This window comes from Rosa rugosa, chromosome 2 (genome assembly GCF_958449725.1).
Source record: "Rosa rugosa chromosome 2, drRosRugo1.1, whole genome shotgun sequence".
In the NCBI taxonomy this organism is placed as follows: domain Eukaryota; kingdom Viridiplantae; phylum Streptophyta; class Magnoliopsida; order Rosales; family Rosaceae; genus Rosa; species Rosa rugosa.
The window spans coordinates 65,229,218-65,254,253 of NC_084821.1; the positions used below are offsets into that span (position 1 = coordinate 65,229,218).

The window sequence follows — 25,036 nt, forward strand, 5'->3', positions numbered from 1 at the left end:
TTTCTTTTGGTCGAGTTCGAAGTCACGACTAGTGTAGACTTGGTCGATCAAAGGCAGGTCAGGAGGACTCTGGGTGGCGCGTTAGTGTTGACAAAGTTGTGTATCAAGGATTCACTGCGCCTGCGTATCTTGTCTTTACCTTTTAATTGTAGTGCAAGTTAAGTCTGTAGTTGAGTCGGGGCCTTTTTGGCTCCATTAGTCAGTCATGTTGGAATTCCAGTGTGAAGTCCAGTGGCCATTTCTGTGTATGAGATGATGCCAAAACTCATTGTATCCAGTTCATTTATTAATGAAGTTTCTTCTTGAACAAAAAAAAAAAAAAAAGTATGTTTCCCGGAGAGCTAGAATGCCTTGTGCATAGTGCTACTACGCACACCATACTTCGAAATAGGCAGTTATTTCTTGTGATGACGCCTACTCGATCTTTAGTGACTACGATGGCAGTGTCATCTAAATTGATTCATGGTCGAGGACTAGCTCAATTCTTGTTGCCACATGGTACAATCATTAATGTCACTGAAGCTCTCTACGCTCCTAGGGCCGAAAGAACCCTTTTGAGCTTCAAAGATATAACACTACAAGAAATCAGGTAATCAGCGAGGAAAGTATTTGCGAGGATCGATAATTCCTCACCCAAAATTACAATTTGCGAGGAGTCAATGGTCGTTGCTTAGTTAAAAATCTGCGAGGAAAAATTCCTCACAAATTCTCATAGTTTGCGAGGAAGTTTATGATTCCTTGGTTATGAAGTGGTAGAATATGGCGCTAGAAATATACCCAAAAATCCGTGCAAATAATTTTAAAATTTGTCACAATCTATTGAGCGGGACAAGATGGCGCTACCCCAAATTTATCTGTAAGGAAATTTAGAACTCCTCGCACCCTAAAAAACATATTAAGTACCCACCAATATATGAGCACTCTCTACACTTGTTCTCTCTCTTGGCTCGTCCCTCCGTCTCCCGACTTAGCTAGGGTACCTCGCTCCACAGTTAATCAAGCTGCATAACCACTCGCAATGTCAGGTTGCACGCTTCGGTCGCCAACCCAACCTCCTCCTCTAATTCCTCAACTACAAAAAGCGTCGTTTTGAGCTCCCTAAACCCTTCACCGCTGACCGCCGTGGTAACGGGCCGAAGAATCGCCGATAGTGTGGGAAATCTCCATTACTGGTACTTCATTTTATCTCTATTTCGTTGTAGACAAAAAGATCCCTTTTTTTAACTTTTGGGTCTTGGCGAATTGGGAGCCGAAAGACCCATCAATTCCTTTACTTTTCACTTCATAATGTCGATTGGGTTTTATTAATTTGGAATTCGCTGTTATTGTTTTTGATTCAAACTGCAGAATAAAATCAAAGTTGTAACTTTTCTAATTACTATATTCTGATTGAATCCAGTTTTGGCTAATGCTCAACATGGTTTTAGTTTTATAATCTTATTGTTATATGGTGGCTAGTGAAACCAGATCACAGAATCAGGAGAGAAAAGCAGCGAAAGCAGAGAAATTGAAATTAGGAGAGACGAAGCAGACCAGAAACGTGAGAAGCGTCCTTGAATTTCTTGGCGAGGAGGAGTCGGAAAGGGATGCTATTTGTGGGTTGGGTTTTTCAGTACCAATTTGCAATTGGGTTTATGCTGATGTTGCTTTGTTTGAAATTTTGAAGTAGCTTAGCTTCTCAGGTTTGTACATCCTCTTTATTTGCATTGAGAAAGTTTTGTATTATTTGTTGGGTACTTGGGTTTTAATCTGAGGAAGAGGATGACAAATCTGGGTAATTCTTTTTCATTTCATGTTTTATTTGAGTTTCTTTTAATTGATTAAAGCCTCAGATGAACAATTATTTTGATTAGGTAGTTTGTGGGTTGCTTCTGATTTTGTTCTTTACCTACTGATTCCTGAAATCTAGATTTAACTTGAATTTGTTATTTTTGGATTTAACTGGGATTGTCCATAGTCCATACTGGTCTTGAATTTTGTATTTGGTAGACATGTGTTGTTCTATATATGATAAGCTCTGGTAGCTAGCGTAAAGCATGTTCCTTTTGATGTTATATATGAATTTGTGATCTGAAATAGGAAACTAAAGCTTTCATAATTTTCATCAAGCATAATGGATTCGAACAGTTGGACAAACTTATCTGACCAGATGGATTCTGAAACATTGGACAAACTTTTTCGAATTCCTTGGAAGCATAGATATTGAGTTTGAAACATGTGAAACTTATAGAAGGCAAGCTGGATGAGACTAGGGCTATGCTTGAGGTGAAGGAGTCTAGGGTTGTTGGACTGGAAGATATTGGTAACATTAGAAAGTCTTTTAAGAAGCATCAGGTAGTATGGTAGAGTTACATAAGGAACAATATAGAGAGAGTCTTTTGGAGGCATGAAACCTTTTCTTTTATATTCCGATTAATGTGTGATACATGGTGTTTTATCATTTTAATCAAGAATCAAGTTCTTTTTAGTTATCGGAAAATAACAAAAAACCTAGCGGCGATGCAAACCCTATTTTACCTAGCGGTGATTGCCACACTCACCCTATTGCTGTCTCCTCTTGGCGGCGACATCTATGGAGGTTCCGGCCAGCCTCCAAGGCCAAAACTTTTGGGTCTGATCCTCTTTCTCCTATTGACTGTCTTCGATTTGTTAGGATGTGTAATGTCCTCTTGGAATGGCAGCATACAGTCGTGGTGCTGGTCGGATCGTTGGAGGCTCCACTTTCAGATCCCTATTCTTGATAATGATGGAGGTGGTTTGTACTACGGAGGCGCGGTTTTTAAAGTCAGGTTGACTTCGTCTGGAAGCATAACTGCATGTAGGTGCAGTCCAGAGGTTGCGGATCATTAGCATGCTTTATCGACGTCGACTGGTCTTGGCCGGAACCGTGAGTGCTGCCGGAGTTTATGGAGCAACATAGTTGGACCTGGGTGTCCTGATCAATGCGAATGGGCCAATTTTGGCCTCCACTCCGAACCCAGCTTACAATGACTTCAACAAAGGACGTGGCATCGGACATGACCCTCGACGGTGGTCACTTGGCTGGCTTCGAATTTTGGCACGGAGATGCTAGCTTGAGCTATGCTGGCGGGGGTGTTACTGTCGCTGGTTCAGAGTTGTTGGGCTTGAGCCAATCTCTATGGCTTCGGCCTACTTGCTACTGTGGGCCAGAGAATAAAGATGAAAGAGGAGATGGGCTTGGGCCCTTCATTATTGAGCCATCCAAGGTAATGGGGGTCCGGAGTTCGGTCAGCTGTGGGGCCCACTACATTCTGTTGTTGAGCCAATTCTCTATATGGACAGGGCAACACTTGTGCTCGACAAAACATCCAAGCCCTAGCTTCCAGGGCACAGGAAAAATATAGATAGGTGTGGTAGGGGCCTATTTACTATGTCTTGCTATTCTCCATAGTTTATAGGCTCACTTTTAAATAAGTGAACGGTTAGTTCGAATATAGGTGATCTGTTTCTATGTATCACAGTAGTTCTCTTACTACAACTTCTTGATCTCTCTAGTCAAAGGAAACAGAAGGATATGTAATGAACATCTTGGCATGCGTTAATGAAATCCACATTTCTTTCAAAAAAAAAAAAAAAGAAGTTCTTTTTAGTTATATATTTCATTATTGTAAATTGTTAGCAACAATAAATCCCGCTTACCATTGCTAGTGTAAGTAATAACTACTCTTTATTTAATATAAGTCTGAAAGTGTTATTGATCAATTGTTTAGTTATGTCTTATATGAGTGGTTTATCTTCAAACAAGTGAAATAAAAGCATATTAAAGGGAAGAAAAAAAAGATTGAAATGAGCAACAATGGCCTCGCATATCCTTAAATGTGAGGATACAAGTGCCTCATAAATATTAGTTTGAGAGGAATATACATTCCTTGTAATTTTCAATTTGCAAGGAATATGCATTCCTCACAATTTTTAATTTACGACGAATATGCATTCCTCGCAATTTTTCATTTGTGAGGAAACCAAAAGTCCTCGCATATAGTAATCCATGAGGGGGTTTAAGCGAGGAAAATTTGCTACGACTCAATTTCCTCGCTGATGATTATCAGTGAGGAATTTAGACTTTTTGTGAGGATTCCATTCGTCACATTTTTCGTTTTCTCTTGTAGTGTAAGAGCCAATGGTTTTCATGTGGAAACACATTGTGAGAATGGACAAGAGTTCATTTGCATCACCTCTAATGACTACGGACATAAAAGAGTCTTAGAGAAACTTACGTGTCGATCTAGTGGGTTGTATGCAACCACTATTCGAATCATTGAATCCAATCATGTTATGAGAGATGATTTATGGGATTCCGACACATATAGGCTTTGACATGACCGTTTGGGACACCCAGGTCGTGACATGATGATCCGTATATTAAAGACTTCACATGGACATCCATTCTTCAGGATGAAGAGAAGTAAGAACCAAATATTGGTTCGAAGAAAAGCACATGCGCCTCATGGCGTCAAGATTGTGCAAGACTGGCCACTTAGTGTCGGCGCCGTCTACTCCCTACGGCCCCCACATGGCTTTGACGCCATGGATTCCTATTTGACTCCTCTTTCTACTTCTAAAGTCAATTGTGACTTCATGGCTCAACCAAAATCCTCATTGGTTGTTTCTAAAGCCCATCATTCGTTCTGCAAAGCCTGCTCTTTAGCAAAATTAGGATCGAGACCATCTTATGCAAAGGACACTAAAGAAAACATACCATTCTTGCAAAGAATCCAATGTGATATTTGTGGACCTATTCAACCACCTTGCAGACCATTTAGATATTTTATGGTGTTGGTTGATGCATCGACACGCTGGTCACATGTCATGCTATTGTCCACAAGGAACGCTGCATTTGCTAAACACTCCTAGCCCAAATTATTAAGTTAAGGGCTCACCACCCTGATCATCCTATTAAGTCTATAAGACTAGACAATGCTGGGGAGTTTACATCAAAAACTTTTGATGATTATTGCATGTCCATTGGGATTGAAGTTGAACATCCAGTTCCTCATGTTCACACCCAAAATAGTCTCGCAGAAGCCGCCATTAAACGACTACAAATGGTTACTAGAGCATTGGTAATGCGCACCAATCTCCCTATTTCTGCTTGGGGCTATGCAATATTGCATGCAGCTGTGCTTATTCGTCTGAGGCCCACTGCCACTCAACCATTTTCTGCGTCCCAGATGGTGACTGGGTATGAACCTGATGTTTCACACTTACGCATATTTGGGTGTGCAGTTTATGTGCCAATTGCGCCGCCACAGCGTACCAAAATGGGTCATCAACGACGATTAGGCATTTATGTTGGATATGATTCTCCAATCATTGTCCGCTACTTAGAACCCTTGACAGGCGATCTCTTTACCGCTAGATTTGTGGATTGTCACTTTGATGAGACAGTCTTCCCGTCGTTAGGGGGAGATAAGTACATAAATGTTCAACAGGAACGATATGAATTGTCGTGGTCTGTCCCTACTCTGTCTCATCTTGATCCTCGAACCGCACAGTTCGAAATTGAAGTGCGGAGAATTCTCAATCTTCAGAACGTAGCAGAATTAATGCATGATGTGTTTTCTGATATCACTAAAGTGACGAGATCACATATACCTGCTGCAAACGTACCTGCAATGATTGATGTCCCTAAAATTAGAGGACATGACACCATCTCAAGGGTACTTGAGCATGGCGCCAACGTCCCCCCCATGGTGACGTTGTGGCTAGGCCCACAACTCCTGCCAGGAAGCGCGGGAGGCCCAAAGGTTTGATGGATTCTCGCCCAAGAAATAAATTGAGTTTGGCACAAAATAATCCATTAATCATCGATGTGAATAATTCATCTCATGAGAATATTCCGGATTATGGTTATGTCCAAGAGACATCATTGGGGGACGCTCCAATGTCAGAACCAATTCCAGAGAATAGGGAGATCTCCATGAATTACACTAGTGTACATGAGATGATGGATAGAAATTCTATTGCTATTGATGATGCCTTTGCATATCATGTTGCAAAAGGAATTATAGAATATGATGTCGAACCTCGCTATGTCGAAGAATGTCAACGAATAGTGGATTGGCCTAAATGGAAAGATGCGATCCAGGTTGAATTGGATTGACTAGCAAAGAGACAGGTATTTGGGCCTATAACGCAGACACCCCCAGACAAGGACTAAAAATTCGATAAAATCGGCGAAATATCGGCGAAATTATCGTTTTTTTGCTCCTCCGAAATTATCTCCGCATACCACACTAATTTCGTCCGAAAACTTCGAAATATCTCGATATTTCGCGATATATTGGATTAATATTTTGAAATTTTCCTGAGTTGCTCTCAAACTAAAAATTCTCAAAAGTTGTACAGACAGTGGTTTCGAACCTCGGACCACTTATAAATTAAGTGGGCACCAAGACCACCTCTGCTGTGCTGCTTTTGTGGTTATTGTTATATCTTTTTATTATATATGGTCCATATTCTGAACATGTAAATTTTATAAATTATCATTTCTTTTTTTAATTCAACTATTAATTTATAAGTTTTACATTCACTTGACTTCACTCCAATATTTGTTAACTTATCTTTTGAAATTCTAACTCTATAGATATAAAAATTTTCAACATATTCATGTCATTCTTTCTATATCTAGTATCTACTTCCTCACTCACATTCCTTTACATCAAGTATCTATCATTTTTTTATTTTCAAATAAAAAATTAGTTACTCAATGTTACTGAGTATTTTCTTCTTATAATTTGTTTTCATAATTAATAAAAAATATTTAGTATGTATTAAGTCAAATTCAATAATTGTTGTTTGTCAATGATTCTATATATACCTATTCTCCTTTAATAACTACAAGTCACTATGAAATGAAGCTTGTTCAATATATTCCTTTCATATATAGTAGACAATTGATAAAATAAACATATTTAGAAGTTTCACTTAAAATTTCCATGTTTTTCTTCAAATTTCCATCATTTTTCTTGATTATTTACCGAAATCGATATATCCTCGATATTTCCGTCGAAATTTCCGTTTCCGGGACCATCGATATTTCCTCGAAACTCGATATTTTGGTCCTTGCCCCCAGATGTAAAACCTGTTGGCCATAAATGGGTCTTTGTTAGAAAGCGTAATGAGAAAAATGTGGTGGTTAGATATAAAGCCCGCCTCGTGGTGTAAGGTTTCTCACAACGCCATGAGATCGACTACGAGGAGACATATTCTCCCGTAATGGACATTATAACGTTCCGCTACCTTGTCAGTTTGGTAGTTTCAGAAAAACTTGACATGCAGCTTATGGATGTGGTTACAGCATATCTCTATGGGGATCTAGATTCAGAGATATATATGAAGGTTCCAGATGGACTTCAATTACCCAAATCAAGTGGCTCTAAACCACGGAGCGCGTTTTCAATAAGATTAAAACGCTCACTATATGGATTAAAACAATCCGGACTGATGTGGTATAACCGTCTAAGTAACTACTTGATTGGGAAGGGATATATTAACAATGAAATATGCCCATGCGTGTTCATTAAAAGAACAAGTTCCGAATTTACAATTGTAGCAGTTTATGTCGATGACATGAACCTAATTGGAACTCTAGATGAGTTAAAGGAAACTGCTAAATATTTGAAATCCGAATTTGAGATGAAAGATCTTGGGAAAACACGGTTTTGTCTCGGTTTAGAACTCGAACACCGTAGTGATGGGATTTTGATCCATCAGTCTGCATATACTCAGAAAATTCTAAGGCGCTTTAATGAGGATAAAGCAAAGCCTGTGAGTACTCCCATGATTGGTCGTAGTCTTGAGCCCGGAAAAGATCCGTTTCGTCCAAAGGATGAGGATGAAGAATTATTAGAGGTCGAAGTGCCCTATTTAAGTGCAATAGGCGCATTATTGTACTTAGCTCAATGCACAAGACCAGATATCTCATTCGCAGTGAACTTGTTAGCTCGACATAGTTCTGCGCCAACACGCCGCCATTGGATTGGTATAAAGACAATCTTTCGATACTTAAGAGGTACGATTGATATGGGCTTATTTTATCCCTACAGAGAGAAGAGGAATGACGGAAAATTGGGATCGGACCCCAAGAGGCAAGACGCCGCCGTCCATAGCATGACCGTCGGCCATGCTACCGCCGCCGCCGCCGCCCTCCATCAAAATGACAATGATGTTTTGACGGGTTTTGTTGATGCAGGGTACCTCTCTAACCCTCACAAAGGTCTGTAATTAGACATATTCGAGGAAGTTGCGGTTTGAAGTCTAGCACGGATGAACCTACATGCATTTATGAGGATAATGCAGCTTGTATGAAGTTAGGTTTCATCAAGGGCGACAACACCAAGCATATATTGCGTAAGTTCTTTTATAATCAGCAACAACAATCACTTCTAAAGATTGAAGTGAATCAAATCCGATAAGAAGATAATGTAGCGGACTTATTCACTAAGTTGTTACCTAAATCCACCTTCGAGAAATATGTGAAGAGCATCAGATTGAGGAAATTATCCGAACTCCCATGATTGTAGTAATCAGGTGGAGACATCAACATCAGGGGGAGGTATGATGTCTACATGTTCGATCTCGAAGAGTGAATGACGTGTTGTACTCTTTTTCTCCTCCTCGAGCTTGTTTTTGTCCCACAGGGTTTTTCACTCGAGCAAGGTTTTTAACGAGGCAACGGATGAAGCGTCACCACCAAGTTTGAGCGGAACAAGGGGGAGTGTTGAAGGAAATCGACTTATGTGTGCCTAATCAAACTAGGATTTGTTTCATGTTTGTAATAGGAGAGAATGTTCTAGAATTCCTAGTCCTATTCGGAATAGTTTTCCTTGTATCATTAGAACATGTACTTTGCATGTAATCCCTATATATAGGGCTCCTATTCTCAATAATGAAACATATAATTCTCTCATAAATCTCTCTTGATTCTCTTTTCCTTAAACAATGGAGAGTTTCTTTTTACTTATCTATATTTGAATGGGTGGTTCTAGTTGAACCTCCAAATTTGTTATTTGGAGCTTTCATACTTAGTGCACCTTTAATTTACTTTTTAGAATACTTGAAAAGCTAAGTAGACCTCCTTATTTTTACTAAAATACCCTTGAACATGAGATACAACAATCTATTACTCTACTTTTTATCTGTATCTTCAACCACGAGAAGAAGAATAAATCAAAATCACATTATATTGCTCTCTTATGAGTATGTCTCTCCTCCTCCAAAATTAATCAGAGAGTTGGTTCTCAATCTTGATATGTTGCTGGAATCTCTTTGAATTTGCTAAAAGAAGAATTTCAAGAGTTTTGGGTTAGAAGATCGAGTAATAACTATATCATAATATTCAATGAATTTAGTTTAAGGAAATTCCAAATCAGATTATTTTGAATTTACTTTTGTATTAAATGATGGGTCATCTATAGAAATTATTATTTTTACTTAATTGCTTTAGGTAAATTATAAAATTATATAGGCAATATAAGGAAATTATGAAAAAAAAAAAACAATTTAATTGAATGTTATATTTGGGGGAGGTAAGAAGAGTTTTTTTTTTTTTAATCATTTTTCTCTCTTTGTCCATATTTTTCTTTTCATATGACTTGACAAAGTCTATTAATAATTGAAAAAGGTTGGAGGTCTAAATATCAAATTCGGAGGTCCAACTAGAACCACCCTATTTGAATAGTATCTAAAACCGTAATTTTAGGAAAACAGTGGTGGTACGTTGCTATCTGCTCTGCCTCTCGCGAGAGAAGTTTCTCAGCAGCGGTTACTTCTGGCTAGCAGCGGCTCTATTCCTTCGACTGAGAAAGGGGTCTTTTGTCCTCCCTCTCATCTAAACTGTGGTGGTGACGACGGGATTGCTCAGTGGTATCCCTTAAACATAGGCTTTCACCTTCTTCTCTTCACGGTTGTTGTTGGTTATGATGGTAGAGCTGAAAAAGCTATGACCGATTGGATCTGGGATTGAACTTGGCTTGAAACGAGGGCGGCGATTGGTATGCTCTATAGTGGTGGCTGGTTAGGCCCGAAGGTTGGTTTTCAGCATATGTCTAAGGGCGGCGGCGTTTCCTAGGTGGGAGTTGTTCCCCTCGATGTTGAGGTTAGGGAATTATTGAAAATAAACTAAGCCACTAACATACTATAGGCCAAGAGCAAACACCCGGCCTAAGAGAGCAACCCAAAGGAAGGTAAACTCAAAGCCCAGTAAGGCAGGCTTGACCCAAGCCCAGTCTCCATCTCCTCCATGTACAGCAACTTTACCGTCGCTTGACCTAGCCTCCACGACCTGCATGCGCAGCCACGCTTCAAGCCACCACGGCCTGCGCCGCCTTGACCCGAGTTGCCACGACCTCCGCCACCATGAAACCAGAATCACACAACCCACGCCGCCATCTATATAGCACCTCTACAACTCATGTCACCGACAGTCCAGGATAGCACACCAACTTTGTAATACCCGACCACAGCGCCTCAGAGGCTTTGCACCAGACTCCGCCGCTGAAACCACCTTGCCAAATCTTCGAGCAAACGACACTCCTAAGAAAAATCATCCCCTAGAAATAGCATCATAACTCGTGTCTGGCAGCAAACCATACAACGTCAGAGAGGCTAGAGGCTAACCCAGACGTCGGTCGCCATCGAACTAGATCGATCTCACTAAATCCGAAAAGTCGACCTTAGGGTCACCGCAACGCTTAGAGTTTTGGTTAGAAGAGGTCGTCAATTAGATTCATTTGGTAAGAAGAAAAGATTAATAGTATTGATATTTAAAAAGGTGCGGCTATTACCACCCTACTAACTATTTTGTTCACCATAAGTTTCTATTTTGTTCACCAAAAGATTAATATATATATATATACTATTATTTAGAGAAGAGACTTTGTTAACCAAAACAGAAAAAATGTACCAAAATGACCTTGAAATATTAAAAAAACTATACAACTCATAAAACAGATAAGGGTAATATAGTCAAATTACAAAATAAACAAAAAAAAAGTGAAAATGAGAAATAGATAATCAAACTACCCACTTCTATCATTCCATGAAAAACTACCCTCACTCCTGTAAATAACTTCCCACTCCCTATTAAAAAAAATAATTCAATTTTCACACACATAGTGTGTGGGGTCATCTAGTATATATTGAAAAGATGTTTCTGATTTATTAAAATACTAAAATATTCTAATATGAAATTACAATAAAGGATAATATCTTATTAAAAATTACAAATAATTTTTCTTATTACTCCTACAGAATAAGAGAAATTTTAAATACACCCCCCAATTACTTAATACACATCCCTTATATTTTTTTGTCTGATTTTTTCATCAAACTTCCATCTATGCTCCTCTTTATTACATAAATAAATGAGAAAAACTTTTTTAAAAATTAGGTAGGCTATGTATCACAAATTTTTATTTAATACATTCTTTTACTATAATTTTTTGATTTATTGTGGAATTAATTGCTAATTAATTATGGCACATATCAATATGGTAATTATTAATTATATTCTTATTTCTCACATCAGTAAGGTTGATATATCGCTAGAAAATTGAACAACTTAATTTTCTTACCTTTGTTGTTCTTCAAGTTGAAAAACTTAATGCATGCCTCTAAGATTTTTAAAGAGTCAATATATGTCAATATCTTCATGATCTATATAGTCATGGTCAATAGTAAAATCGGTAAAGAATGAGCCATGCTAGTTGTTTTGCAAACGAAGTGATTGATGATGATGTATTTTCATGTATCCAAAATATATTTGATGGTTTTATAACCTCTTTCAATATGTTTCACTACAAGAAAAATGGTTTTTTGCAAGGAATTTTTTCCTTGTAAAAAACTGGAAATTCCTTGCATTAACCCAAATGCAAGGAATGCAAGGATCCTTGCAAAGAGGCCCTTGCAAAAGAGCAAATACAATGACCTAAAAATTCCTTGCATTTGAATTCACAAATGCAAGGAATTGTTCATCTAAAATGCAAGGAATTAAACACCTGGGGTTAACTATGGTTAACTGATATACAAGGAGAATTCCTTGCATATCATTCCTTGCATTTTTTTTTTTTTAAACAAAACAGAATAAAATAAAATACCCCAATTTCATTCCAGACTTTTCTTTTATTGCTTGAATTAAAAACAATTAGTTCATAAACCCTAGAGAGCTGAAAGCACAACCAGTGAGAGAGTGATCCCTCCGACGGCTTGCCCTCGTGGCAGCTTCGTCGGACGGGGTTGATTGGACCTAGTGTCCGGCAGTATTGGTCAATGGAATAATCTCAGTCAGAGTGGAGGCTCTGTGGCAGCTTCGTCATCCAAAACGTGAGGAGGTATCGCCGGGGAAGTCCAGAGCCAGTTTGGCGGCTTTTGGGTAAGGCTAGGATCGATCTCACAAGGAGAGGGAGGCGGACTGCCGGAGGTGACGTTGCTTGGTGGTGCGAGGAAGGTTTTTGAGCGGCCCAGATCGAATCGGAGTTTTTCGATCTGGTTTGTGTCGTTTGGAGCCGCCCTGTGGAGGAGGGTAATTGGGGATGGCAGTGATGCATGCTGGCATTTTGGGGAGGGCGGAAAGAGGATGGGACGGTCTGGTTTTGCTTAAGCCGGCGGTTTGGATGCCGGTGGTTGGACGGACTGGTTCCAACTTGCGGGACGGTGGCGAGGTGACCGCAACGGCTTGTACTTTTGGACTGGGCTGAGCAGGGGTTGGGCCTAGGCTAGGGCTCTGGGCCCAACTTCCTTTTGTTTTATGTTCTATTATTTTCTATTGTTACTACTTAAATGTGGCTATATGCCGGAAATAAGTCCCCACTGTTTTTTGGTAGGGAGAAATGGGTGTTGTCCCGGAATACACACTTTTTGTGCCTTGTCTGGCCTAGCGAGGCGGCAAACTGTTTGTTTGATCAAATGGACGCAACCTCCTAGTGGCAGGATGAAATTGAGTGTCGCCGGATTTATTTCCGTGCGGCAACATAGTGGGAAAGCTGTGCTATTTGTAATGATGCTTCTTCGTTATAGAGTTATCTTTCCGGTATGTCACCGCTATGTAAAAGCAAATAGAGTAGCCATTCGTGCACTCTTTGCTAATTGGTGCTTGTTAGAATACATAGATTTTATAGAGAATCCTGGTATTATTTCAGGATGTTCTCTTTATACTTATTGTAATCTGGGGTTCAGGCTCTACGTCCCCCCCCCAAATGTATTTTACAATTTCATTAATCAAGGCTTGAGGGCAGCCGCACCAGCCCCATTTCAAAAAAAAAAAAAACAATTAGTTCATTTGTACATCAAAAATTGCAATTTAGCAGTCTTTTACTTAACCACAGAACACTTATACTTTCAGATGCAGACAAACAACACTGAGGCGTTTGAAACAGAAACTTGAGACAAGTCCATCACCTTTTAGCATTCTGACCACTTTAGACATTCTGGGCCTATGACCAGGAAGGCATCGAGTACACAAGAGTGCAACTTGAATCATTTCTTCAAGCTCAATGCGATCATAGTTAGTATTAATATCCTTGTCCACTAGCATTTCAAGCTTCTTTTCCTGATGCAGCTTTTTAACCTGTGATCAAATAAATCTCGAATGTAAATCATATAAAATTGGACTAATCAGTTACTATTTAGTACATCTTCGTATGAAATATACAGGATTTGTGTTGTTTGCTCACCCAATCAAGTATGGCTCCTTTTTGGTTAGTTGACTTGGCAAATTATAGAACTGCCTAGCCTGTGATTAGTTTAAGGAGAAGAATACCGAATCCAAAGACATCTTATCAGAGGACTGGAGCTATGTGCCCTATGGTACCCCTCACTGCAGTGGTGACATGTGAATCTTGGTGATCCAAAAGCTTTGCCAAATCAAAATCTCCGACTACGGCTTCACAGTAGTCATCAAGTACATTTGCTGCCTTTACATCCCTGTGGATAACTTTCGGGTCACACTGCTCATGAAGGTATAACAGTCCTCTTGCAGCTCCAAAAGGCAATCCATTTCCCTAGTTCCCTAATCCAACACTGGTTTCCCTGTTAAAAGCATTGATAAGATTTAAATTTAGCCAAACATAACAAACATTCTAAATGATTAATTGAGTTGGTTCTCTCCTTTGATTTAGTACCTCTGAGATGAGAAGCCACTGGACATGTATGGGTAAACTAGAAGTCTTTCTGTTGGAGTGATGCAAAACCCATAATATGTCACTCACAGTAGAGAAAATCACAACCCAGCAAAAAAAGAAACAAATATACTTCTGAGCTCCAAAACCAAATGGAAAAACATGAAAACCTGATAAGCGAAAATCACATAACAGTCAATCAAATGTACTAATTAGGTTCCATATCCTTCGCCTCAACTTGCTAGTAACTGTCCTGCAGTAGGTATTTGTTCAAATATTAGAGTGAGAGAAACATGGGAGAAACTAAACCCAATAAGACACCAAACACCTAAGAAAGAAACAAAACAATTTTCTACTTGTAAAGACTAACAACAAAGGTTAACCTTAAGATTTAATTGTAAAAACCACCTGGGCATAGAAAGATATATTCACTCATTAAAGTTGATTGTCGTTGATTTGTCTAAGAAAATAGTGACTGTTGTAATGCAAACATTTGCACTGCAAGAGAAAACAAAAGGTTGAAGATAAGTTGTGTAAGCTTGACAATTAGTACAATTTCAACGTTCTCAGCAAACAAGATGTTATCAAGCAAATGTTGTTTTAAGATTGAAAGAAAGCTGAAGAAACAGAGAGAAAATCCTAGAAATGAATAATATTCTCGTCAAAATGAGACTAGCTTGGCAATTACAGATGTGGATGAGGTATATATAGTACCAGTTACAGTCAACAGAAACTAGACATGTGGAATACAGCTGTAGGGCACTGAGTAACTAACCATGCTAATTAACAAGCTAACCCTACTTAGCTAACTAATTATAACAGACTGAGACTTGAGAGATAGTGAATTGGAACAGCATGATGTGTCATCTTAACAAAGATAACTCCTTGGTGAGTCATCTGTCATCATGCCACTCCAATTATTCAATATAGTTTCAAGACCCAATATTTGGATGGAAATGGCCCAAGAAATTAATCTAGCAACAAGGAAGAACATAAACCCCAAACCCAAAAAGCCACAAACTGGCAAGTGCATACCAGTCAACCAAATATATCCAAAACCAAAACTTGTAGAACCGGAAAATTGTTTGAACTTAGAACCCATTGAAATACTCAATAGAATCACAATTCAGAACTAAAACTGAACCAAAATTAGCCCCTAATTCCTTGAAATCTAATGCAGACCTAAACCAAATGCCCAAAAACACACTTTCATTATTTGAAATCCTGTGCATCTCACAAAACTTTGACAAAACTCTTTGAAAATTACTTGTCCAATAGTGAGAAAAGAGGCTCGCAATAGTACCAGCACCAACTATTAAAAACCAAATCAAGACCTAAGCTATAATCAAATCATAGAAAAATTAAACTAATATGAACACCTACATAATGCGTAGCCAAAGAGAAGCATCAATTTAAACTGGAAAGAGTCTCCTCCTAACTATCATTTCCTAATATCAACTTAAAGGTTACAAGCTCAAGCTTTTTTGGACAAAGTTCAGTGAACCCTGAAATAAATATGCAGATTGTGTGATTCTTCATCAGTTAAGATGGACAATAAAGAGAATCACAAACTCAGCAAAGTAAACACAAATTTAACTCAGCCCTAAAACTAAATGTACTAGTCACATACCAAAGGCAAAACGAATATTACTCACCAGTTTAACAAAACATACTGGAAACCAAAACCTCTACAACTAGCAATTATTTTCTGAACCTGCAACCCATTGAATTCCTTAATTAACAGAATCACAATAATATATTGAAATTTAAACAAAATTTACTTCCTATTTAATGAAAAGCCCAATTGCAGAAAACAACAAACTATCAATAAGAATTCAGATCCTAAGCAAAATAAAGTACCTTTCTAAAACGAGGTAAAGCAGAGTGGCGAGGATGAACCAAAACTTGCCTATTTGGAAACCAAATTTCTTCCAGGGTATTTGGTAATCTATCATGGATCAAAAATTTAACTTAAACCTCGTAAAAATTGAGACAGTCGTCTTTATGGACGGCTTTCTTGATGTACTCTATCACCTACTCTTTGAAATTGTATACATCTTTGGGCGTCGCCGGAGCTGTGACCACATATATGGAATTGTGAATCGCTGCGATCGAATTTGAAATTGAAATTGGAAAGGGGAAGAGGAGGATTCTAATAAGGGAAATTCGTGGATTGGAGGGTGATTTTGAAGTGGAGAAACCCTAGATACTGGTTTGGTTGGGTATGAGAGGAATTGAGATGGGAGAGAAGAGAGAGAATGGAGAGATGGAGAAAGACGGGAAGAGAGAGAGAGTGCAAAAAAAAAAAAAAAAAAAAAAGGATTAAAGAGCAAACCTAAGAGCGCCAAAAATCCCGCTCAACCGATGCAAGGAAATGAAAAAGCAAATACAAAGACTTTTAATGTTTTTATATTTTAACAAACAAAATGTAAGGAATTTATGAGTTCTTGGCATTATCTCCAAGCTAAATGCAAGGACTTGCATAATTCTTGGTATTATCAAACCAAATGCAAGGAATTTTGACTCCTTGCATATAAACCCGTTGCATATACCCAAATTTCTTGTAGTGTTTCAACCAATTTGTTTGCTTGTTAATTCTTCATATGGACTACAATTATTTCATCTGCCATTAACGTTCACGTATGATCTTGAAGAGAGGTCGATTATATCATGATCAAAGACAAGAAGAAAATATCTAATTAATATTTAGATATATAAAGCATTTGATTCTTATTTTATTTTTGTAGATTCTTCTTTGTTTTTATTTTTGTTTATTTATTAATGAGGAGGAATTTAAACTTGCATCAAAGCGCTTATTAAACTTTTTGAATCCTAATTAGTGATAAAGTAATTTAGGGTTCACATCCAAAACCAATTGGCAATGGATGGAGTGGCCCAAACTCTTATAAACTCATAGGCAAGGTCCCATTTTTTCCATGTGGGATGTATATATTCTCAACACGCTCCCCGCACTTGTGGCGAATTTTCAAGCCATACACGTGAACAACTTTTGGGTGACGTGGAGCCCGTGTGGCCGTTAGGCATGTACACGTGGATAACCTGCTCTGATACCATGATAAAGTAATCTAGGGTTCACATCCAAAATCAATTGACAATAGATGGAGTGGCCCAAACCCTTATAAACCCATAGGCAAGGTCCCATTTTTCCTATGTGGGATGTATATATTCTCAACAATTAGGTGCCAATTAGGATCAAAAAATTTCTTAGTTATATAGTTGAGAGATCAAACCTGAACATCAGACTTAAGAATGAAAGAATCGTAGAGCATCTCGCTCCATCTAGAATATGTGGGATTCGTTTGAAAAAATGTTTAGACTAAAGCCATGTCATCAATATGGAAGATTTGTGGGTCTTGAATTGATGGGCTTCAACCCAACTGGATGTGATCATGGGCTGACACAGACTTGGGCTTCATTTGTTTAGTCCTTATATAACTATTTATTTTGTAACTACGTACATTCCAGAAAATACAAGCAAAGGTGAGTAATAAATTTGAACATTTGAAAAAATGTATATCACAACGAGCTTTGTAAAATTGCATAAAATACCCAAATCTTTCAATTTGGAATATTTGACAAGTGAATCTGACGGCTGAAAATAAATGCACAGTTTTAAGTTGTTATAATTTCTGCTTTTATATTTAATACATGTGGTTGAGATGCATTTGTCCCTCATAATCCCTTAAAACTGTCTCTTAGGTGAGCAAATCTGTTCAAAGAAATTAAAAAGAAAGAAACTTTATAAGGTTTTAATGGCCAAAAATTTGTCAATCTTGACTGCAACGTACCAATTCCCATTCCCCTATTTGGCTTCACACGTAACAATATTTCGAAGGCATGTCTATATAAACTCCTTCATGCCTCCATCTTCTTTGCATCATCGTTCTGATATATAATACCTAGCTAGCTAGCTCCTCTTCTTTGTACACTACCTTTCATTTTCCTTCCTATATTCGATCTAATTTCAAAATGACAAAAGATACACTGAAATGGTTAATGGTGATTGCTGTTTTGGTGGTTTCAATATCACAATCTTGTGTTCATGGAGCGCCACAAGTACCTTGCTTCTTCATTTTCGGTGATTCATTGGCTGATAACGGCAATAACAACCTCCTCACGACTTTGGCCAAAGTGAACTACGCGCCGTACGGAATTGATTATCCTGGTGGAGTACGAACAGGAAGATTTTCCAATGGCAAAACTACTGTTGATATACTGGGTCGTATTCCATCTCAATCTATTTCTAAATTGCATTCGTGTGTAATTGTTTCTTTGTCAGTTAAACATGCCTGATTTACCTAATATTAGCTTGTACAAACCAAGTGCATTTGAGTTATTAAGAGGCTAGCATGAAGTCAGTCGCAGATAATACAAAACTTTCGTTATTGGGTTAGCCATATACTTTACATGTTTCCAGCGATTCACATGGCATGCATCATCAATCTGCATATCTTACAGAGGTGACAATCCAAATGACAACCAACTCACTAAGCCCTAAGACCATGCGCATTTTAGTTTGATGCTGATCTATACTCCATATATACCATTATCATGCCAAATATGAGGCTAATAAATTAAAACATGCTTACATATATCTTGCAGCTGAATTTCTGGGTTTTGAGACTCCCATCCCACCATTTGCAACTACCAAAGGACAAGACATTGTTAAAGGTCTCAATTATGCATCTGGCGCCGCAGGGATTCGAGCAGAAACTGGCTCCAATTTGGTAATTATTCCCACAAGACTTAGTTTTTTTTTTTTTGAGAATGACTAAAGTTTTATTCAAATAAGATAAAGATTACACCATATGGGAAAAATCGGTGGAGGAAAATTCCCCACTCTCTTCCCTACTAGAACGAGTTACGGGTCTATCATCACCGATGACATCCATGAGCCAAGAGGGCCCAATCCCGAACCAACTATGACGCCCATTTAACCGGGCTACAAACTGAGCAACACCATGAGCAGCACCATTTGCCACCCTAGAAACATGATGAACACTTCGAATACCGACATACCCCAGTAAGAATTTAATCTTCTCTACTAACACTCCTTCCCCTGCCAGACAATCCTCCTCCCTGTTTATCAAATTAACAGCCTCCAAACAATCGGTTTCCACCCTCTCAGGCCGCCAACCATGCTCTATCATCATCTCAAGCCCCAGGATCACTGCCTGCAACTCAGCAGCACAAGGCTTAAGGCGGCTTTGGAGCCGCTCACCCACCGCAAGTAGCAGTTCACCATCACTTCCCCTTATAACACAACCTATGCCCACCTGATTTCCATTATCAAGGACAGATGCATCACAATTAAGTTTCATCATACCTTGAGATGGAGGAGACCACCTAGCCTGAACAATGGGATTAGACATTGTACCACACCTACCTACCTACTCTCGTACTTGCACCGCAAGCAAGTTATTCCAAATAGAATAACATTGCTCATAAATGATCACTGCAGGTCTAGGTTGACCCCCATGCACTATCACGTTCCTTTCTTTCCAATTATTCCACATCATAATAACCAAAAGTTTAACTTCATCCACTGTCAGAACTTGAATAGCATAATCAAGATAGGAGGAAAAGTCAGTCCACATACCCGGTTCCAATTTCGAATAAAATCTCGCCCTTTCCAACACCGCAACACTAAAAGAACACTCCCATGTTACGTGCAAAGGCGTTTCATTAGCTAATTGACACCTCGGACACAGTGAACTGTTCGAAATACGTCTCTGGTAAAGTGACCACATACACGGCATAAAACCAGTGGAACATCTCCATAGAAAATGACTCATCTTAGGAGGGATTTTGAGTTTCCAAAGATGTTTCCAATGATCCGAAACCACCGGTACTGGTTGCTGTCCATTCCTTTCCAATCTAGATTCTTTCATTGCCAACCAGTACGCACTCTTCACTGAAAACTTCCCATGCTTGTTTTGATTCCAAATCATTCTATCCTGACCAGTAAATCGAGTGAGAGGTATTTCAAGAATAGCTTCCACCTCCTGACATGTACCAATCTGCTCCAAGCGTTGTACCTCCCAACCACCCTCCTCCGAGATCAGCTCCGCAACTCGCATATTTAAATCCAATCCCGTTTTCCAAGTCACACCAAAACCTTGAATACTCGGAACCCAAGGATCCTGAAATACTCTGACACTACGACCATTACAGATTCTCCACCTTAACCCTTTAACAAGCAACTCCTTTCCCCATATAATAGCACGCCAAATATTAGACGGATTAGACCCCAATTCAGCCTCTAAAAACAAACTTCGAGGGAAATAGCGAGCCTTTAACATTTTTCCCACAAGAGAGTTCCCTTCACCAAGTAATCTCCACCCTAGTTTAGCAACCAGAGCCTTATTAAAATTCTGTAACTCCCTAAATCCCATGCCTCCCTCTTTCTTTGGTACGCACATTGCTTCCCATTTCCTCCAATGAATCCCCCTACCTCCAGACTTCCCCCACCAAAACCGTGCTAAGTGCTTATTAATATCTTCACAAACACCCACTGGCAACTGAAAAACACTCATGGTATAGGTCGGTATCGACTGGGCGACAGCTTTGATTAGGATTTCTTTGCCTCCTTTTGACAAAATTTTGCCTTCCCACCCTTGCACACGTTTCCAAACTCTATCTGCCAGACCCTTAAACATCTTCTTTTTGCTCCTTCCAGTAACCGTAGGCAGCCCTAGATATCGTTCATGACACGGGACAATCCTCATATCCAACACCTCACCACACATCTCTTTCACAGAGTTTGAAGTTCTAGGGCTGAAACTCATTGCAGACTTTTCATTACTAATTTTCTGACCAGAAGCAGCTTCATAAACAGCAAAAATCTCCTTCAATTTAAGACAATCCGGCATCGAGGCATCACAAAAAAGAAGACTATCATCCGCGAAAAATAGATGTGAGACCGAAGGAGCACCTCGTGCTATAGCCACCCCGTGCAAAAGTTTCTCCCTCTCAGCTTTTCTCAACAACGAAGAAAAACCTTCAGCCACCAAGAGAAACAAATAAGGAGAAATTGGATCCCCTTGACGGAGACCCCTTGTCGGAATAATTCTACCAAATGGGCGCCGTTGAATTAACACTGAGTAAGTAACTGTTTGGATGCAGGCCATGACCAATGATACAAATCTGTCCGGAAATCCCAACTTGATCAACATTCCCTTCAAAAAATCCCACTCCACCCTATCATACGCCTTGGCCATGTCAAGCTTCACCGCTACCTTCTGTCTACTCTTCTTTCCCCGTCTCTTCAAATTATGAATTGTTTCAAAAGCAGCAATAACATTGTCATGTATCAATTTCCCTGGGACAAATGCGCTCTGAAACTCCGATATTACTGATGATAGAACCTGCTTCAACCTATTTGCCAAAGTTTTCGAAATCAACTTATATAACACATTACACAAACTGATTGGTCGAAACTCTGTAACCTTCTTAGGATCATCAACCTTCGGGATCAAAGCAATTAAAGTGTGATTCAATCCATCAATCGTACCTTGACCATTAAGGAAACCCAAACATCTAGCCACAACATCATCCCCAACTGTAGACCAATACTTCTGATAAAAAATTGGAGGCATACCATCAGGCCCTGGGGCCTTCGTAGGTCCCATATCCTTCAAAGCACATTCAATCTCACTTCTAGTAAATGGTCTTGATAGACGATCAACATGCTCCATAGAAATTCTTCCCTCTACAGCACCAAAAACCTCATCACCCAAGGACCTACTATCAGCAGTAAAAAGTTGACGAAAATACTGAACAAATACACATCCAACATCAACCTGCCCCGTTCTCCACCTATTATCCTCCCCTAGAATACCCCTTATTTTGTTAATACTTCCACGCTGCCGAGCAAAGCTATGAAAAAATTTAGTGCCACAAGACTTAGTTACATATGCAGATATATTGAATAAGAAAAGGGAAAAATTCACCAACGGTGTCTGGACACTTAGGGGACTTTCAGAATGATACCTGAACTTACAAAGTTATCAATGTGATACCTGGACTCATTTTTTCGTATCAACGTCGTACCTATGACCAATTTCCGTAACGGCTCCGTGACGGAAATTGGCCGTAGGTATCACATTGATACGAAAAAATGAGTCCAGGTATCACATTGATAACTTTGTAAGTTCAGGTATCATTCTGAAAGTCCCCTAAGTGTCCAGACACCGTTGGTGAATTTTTCCCAATTTTGCACGTGCGATGCACGTGAGTCACTTAATGAAGACAAAATGACCAATTTACCCTCAAATTCTTTCTTTTCTTTTCTTTTCTTTTTTTCTTTCTTCTTCTTTCTTTCTTTCTTTCTTTCTTCTTTCTTTCTTTCTTTCTTCTTCTTCTTTTCTGGTTTCTTCTTCCCCTTATTTGAATCATCAAGATTCAAATCATCTTGCTCGTCCGATTCCCATCGCCGATCGCCGATCAAACACCGCCGCTGCGTCTGAATCCACCTTCATGCACCACAGATATTTCTGGTTCCCCCAACTTCAAATCCTATAGCAAATTGAAATTGTGCATTGAGGCTTCACCGCTCACTCCGAGTTTATCCCCGCCGCCGTCGCCAATGACTTGACCACAACAACCTCCACCACCGCACAACAACGTCGTCCTCCGCTGCTTCTCGATTGGGTTTGGGGATAAGGACTGCTTCTTCCTCCACCGCTAGCGAAATCGTGGAGGCTCAAAGCCACATTCTAAGGACCACAGGCCGGAAGGACCGCCACAACAAGGTTTGCACCACCAAAGGCCCTAGGGACCGCAGCATCAGGCTCGTCGCCCACACCGCCATTCAATTCTACGACATGCAGGACTGGCTTGGATACGACCAGCCTAGCAAGGGCGTCGATTGGCTAATCAAGAAAGCCAAGGCCGAAATCAACGAGCTCGACTAGCTGCCGCCGTGGAACCCAAACTAAATTTATGTTCATACAACATTTTCTCCGACGATGCCGATATCCGCCGCGCAGGACACGCAGAACGTGAGCCTCAATTTCTCGATAGTGGAGGCTCCGAGTTCTTTGTCTACTAATCGGCGAGGCACAATGGTGGGTAGCAGCGGAGTGGCGAAGCTGGTGAATAAGAACAACTTGAATTTTTTGCAGGTGAGGATGGTGTGGAGGCCGAAGTTGTTAATCTTTGTCTGCCTAAAATTGCCTCTGATCGAAGTTGGGCTAGAGGCCGAAGTTGTCGGCTAAACCGATGAAATTGCAGGTGAGGATGGTGTGGAGGTGGTGTTGCATGTCGGGAACGAAGGAGAGGCTGAAGGGGTGGGATTGGAGCTGTGATTTGAGAGTGGAGGGCTGGCGGGGTCTGAGTTTCTGATCAATGGTGTATAAAAGGGGGTCGGAGGAGAGAACAAGAGTGGTGGTGGTCAAGTCATTGGCGGTGGCGACGGGGATGAACTCGGAGTGAGCGGTGAAGCCTCAATGCACAATTTCAATTTGATATAGGATTTGAAGTTGGGGGAACCAGAAACATATGTGGTGCATGAAGGTGGATTGAGACGCAACGGCGGTGTTTGATCGGCGATCGGCGGTGGGAATCAGACGAGCAAGATGATTTGAATCTTGATGATTCAAATCAGGGGAAGAAGAAACCAAAAAAGAAGAAGAAGAAGGAAAGAAAGAAAGAAGAATAAAAAAAGAAAAGAAAAGAAAAGAAAGAATTTGAGGGTAAATCGGTCCTTTTATCTTCATTAAGTGACTCACGTGCATCGCACGTGTAAAATTGGGAAAAGTTCACCAGCGGTGTCTGGACACTTAGGGACTTTCAGAATGATACCTGAACTTACAAAGTTATCAATGTGATACCTGGACTCATTTTTTCGTATCAATGTGATACCTACGGCCAATTTCCGTCACGGAGCCGTTACGGAAATTGGTCATAGGTACGATGTTGATACGAAAAAATGAGTCTAGGTATCACATTGATAACTTTGTAAGTTCAGGTATCATTCTGAAAGTCCCCTAAGTGTCCAGACACCGTTGGTGAATTTTTCCCATAAGAAAATTAGATATAAACCCAATAACCCAATAAAGAGGTATTGGAAAAAACTCTTTTACTCTTGTGAGGCCTATGAGTCTGCCGTCTTAGGTTCAATGTCTCGTCGGGCCTAATTTTTTTTCTTTTCTGGGGGTATTTAAAAAAATTATTAAGTAAATAAAATATAAGTCTTTTACTAAACAATAAGATTTGATTAGTTGGTAAGTTACATTCCTTTCTTTTAGGCCTAGGAAAGTTGTATATTTATTTTTCTTTTCAATTTTTTTTATTTGTAAATATTCTTTTGGCTATTTTTTTTTTTCTTTTCTATAATAAATGTAGGCCCATTTTTATTTTTTCGCCCCAAGCCTCAAAATCTCAAGTCCAGGCCTGATTTTTTTATCAATCTACACTCGATCCACGTAAGCAAACATTCCTTATAGAGTGTTGATGTATAATTAACATTTTTTTCTGTTGTCCTATATGCTTGTTTTACCCTTGGGGTTACCCTTAGGGTAGTTTCATGTAGGCAAACTTTTTTTTGTAGAGTGTTGATATATAATTAGGGTGGTTCTATTCATACCTCCCAATTTAATATTTGGGCCTCCTTACACCTTTTTCTTCACTAAACTTCCTGTTTTACCCATTTTTATATGTTTATACCTCTGAACCTCTTTCTTCTATATATCCCTATGAACCTCTTTCTTCTATATATCAATCTCTACAATGATTGTTCAAAGAAAAAAATTAAATCTCTACAATGAAAAACAACAACAAAAATGAAATTAAAAAGAAAAACTACGCACAAACAATTTCACGATCGAATGACATTTTAAACTCTCAGTTTCAAAATATTGTGTTCTTCCTCAAGA

The 25,036-nt window shown here is 39.3% G+C and overlaps 1 protein-coding gene and 1 pseudogene across 1 annotated transcript; one reads left to right on the forward strand and one right to left on the reverse strand.

The window, feature by feature from the left end:
• Window positions 1-13,131: 13,131 nt before the first annotated feature.
• On the reverse strand, window positions 13,132-15,240 carry LOC133731294 (protein NSP-INTERACTING KINASE 2-like; annotated as a pseudogene).
• Window positions 15,241-18,116: 2,876 nt separating this feature from the next.
• On the forward strand, window positions 18,117-18,943 carry LOC133731295 (GDSL esterase/lipase At5g45670-like). Its single transcript, XM_062158701.1, has 2 exons — window positions 18,117-18,449; window positions 18,698-18,943. The coding sequence occupies exons 1-2, from the start codon at window positions 18,129-18,131 to the stop codon at window positions 18,932-18,934; spliced, it is 558 nt and encodes a 185-aa protein (XP_062014685.1). The 5' UTR covers window positions 18,117-18,128; the 3' UTR covers window positions 18,935-18,943.
• Window positions 18,944-25,036: the final 6,093 nt, after the last annotated feature.

What these genes read in the sequence shown, in the direction of transcription:
- LOC133731295 (XM_062158701.1), top strand. Translation starts at nt 18,129, where the DNA reads ATGACAAAAGATACACTGAAATGGTTAATGGTGATTGCTGTTTTGGTG. An exon ending in CTTTGTCAGTTAAACATGCC is followed by an intron (nt 18,450 to 18,697) that starts TGATTTACCTAA and finishes TCTATACTCCAT; the next exon opens with ATATACCATTATCATGCCAA.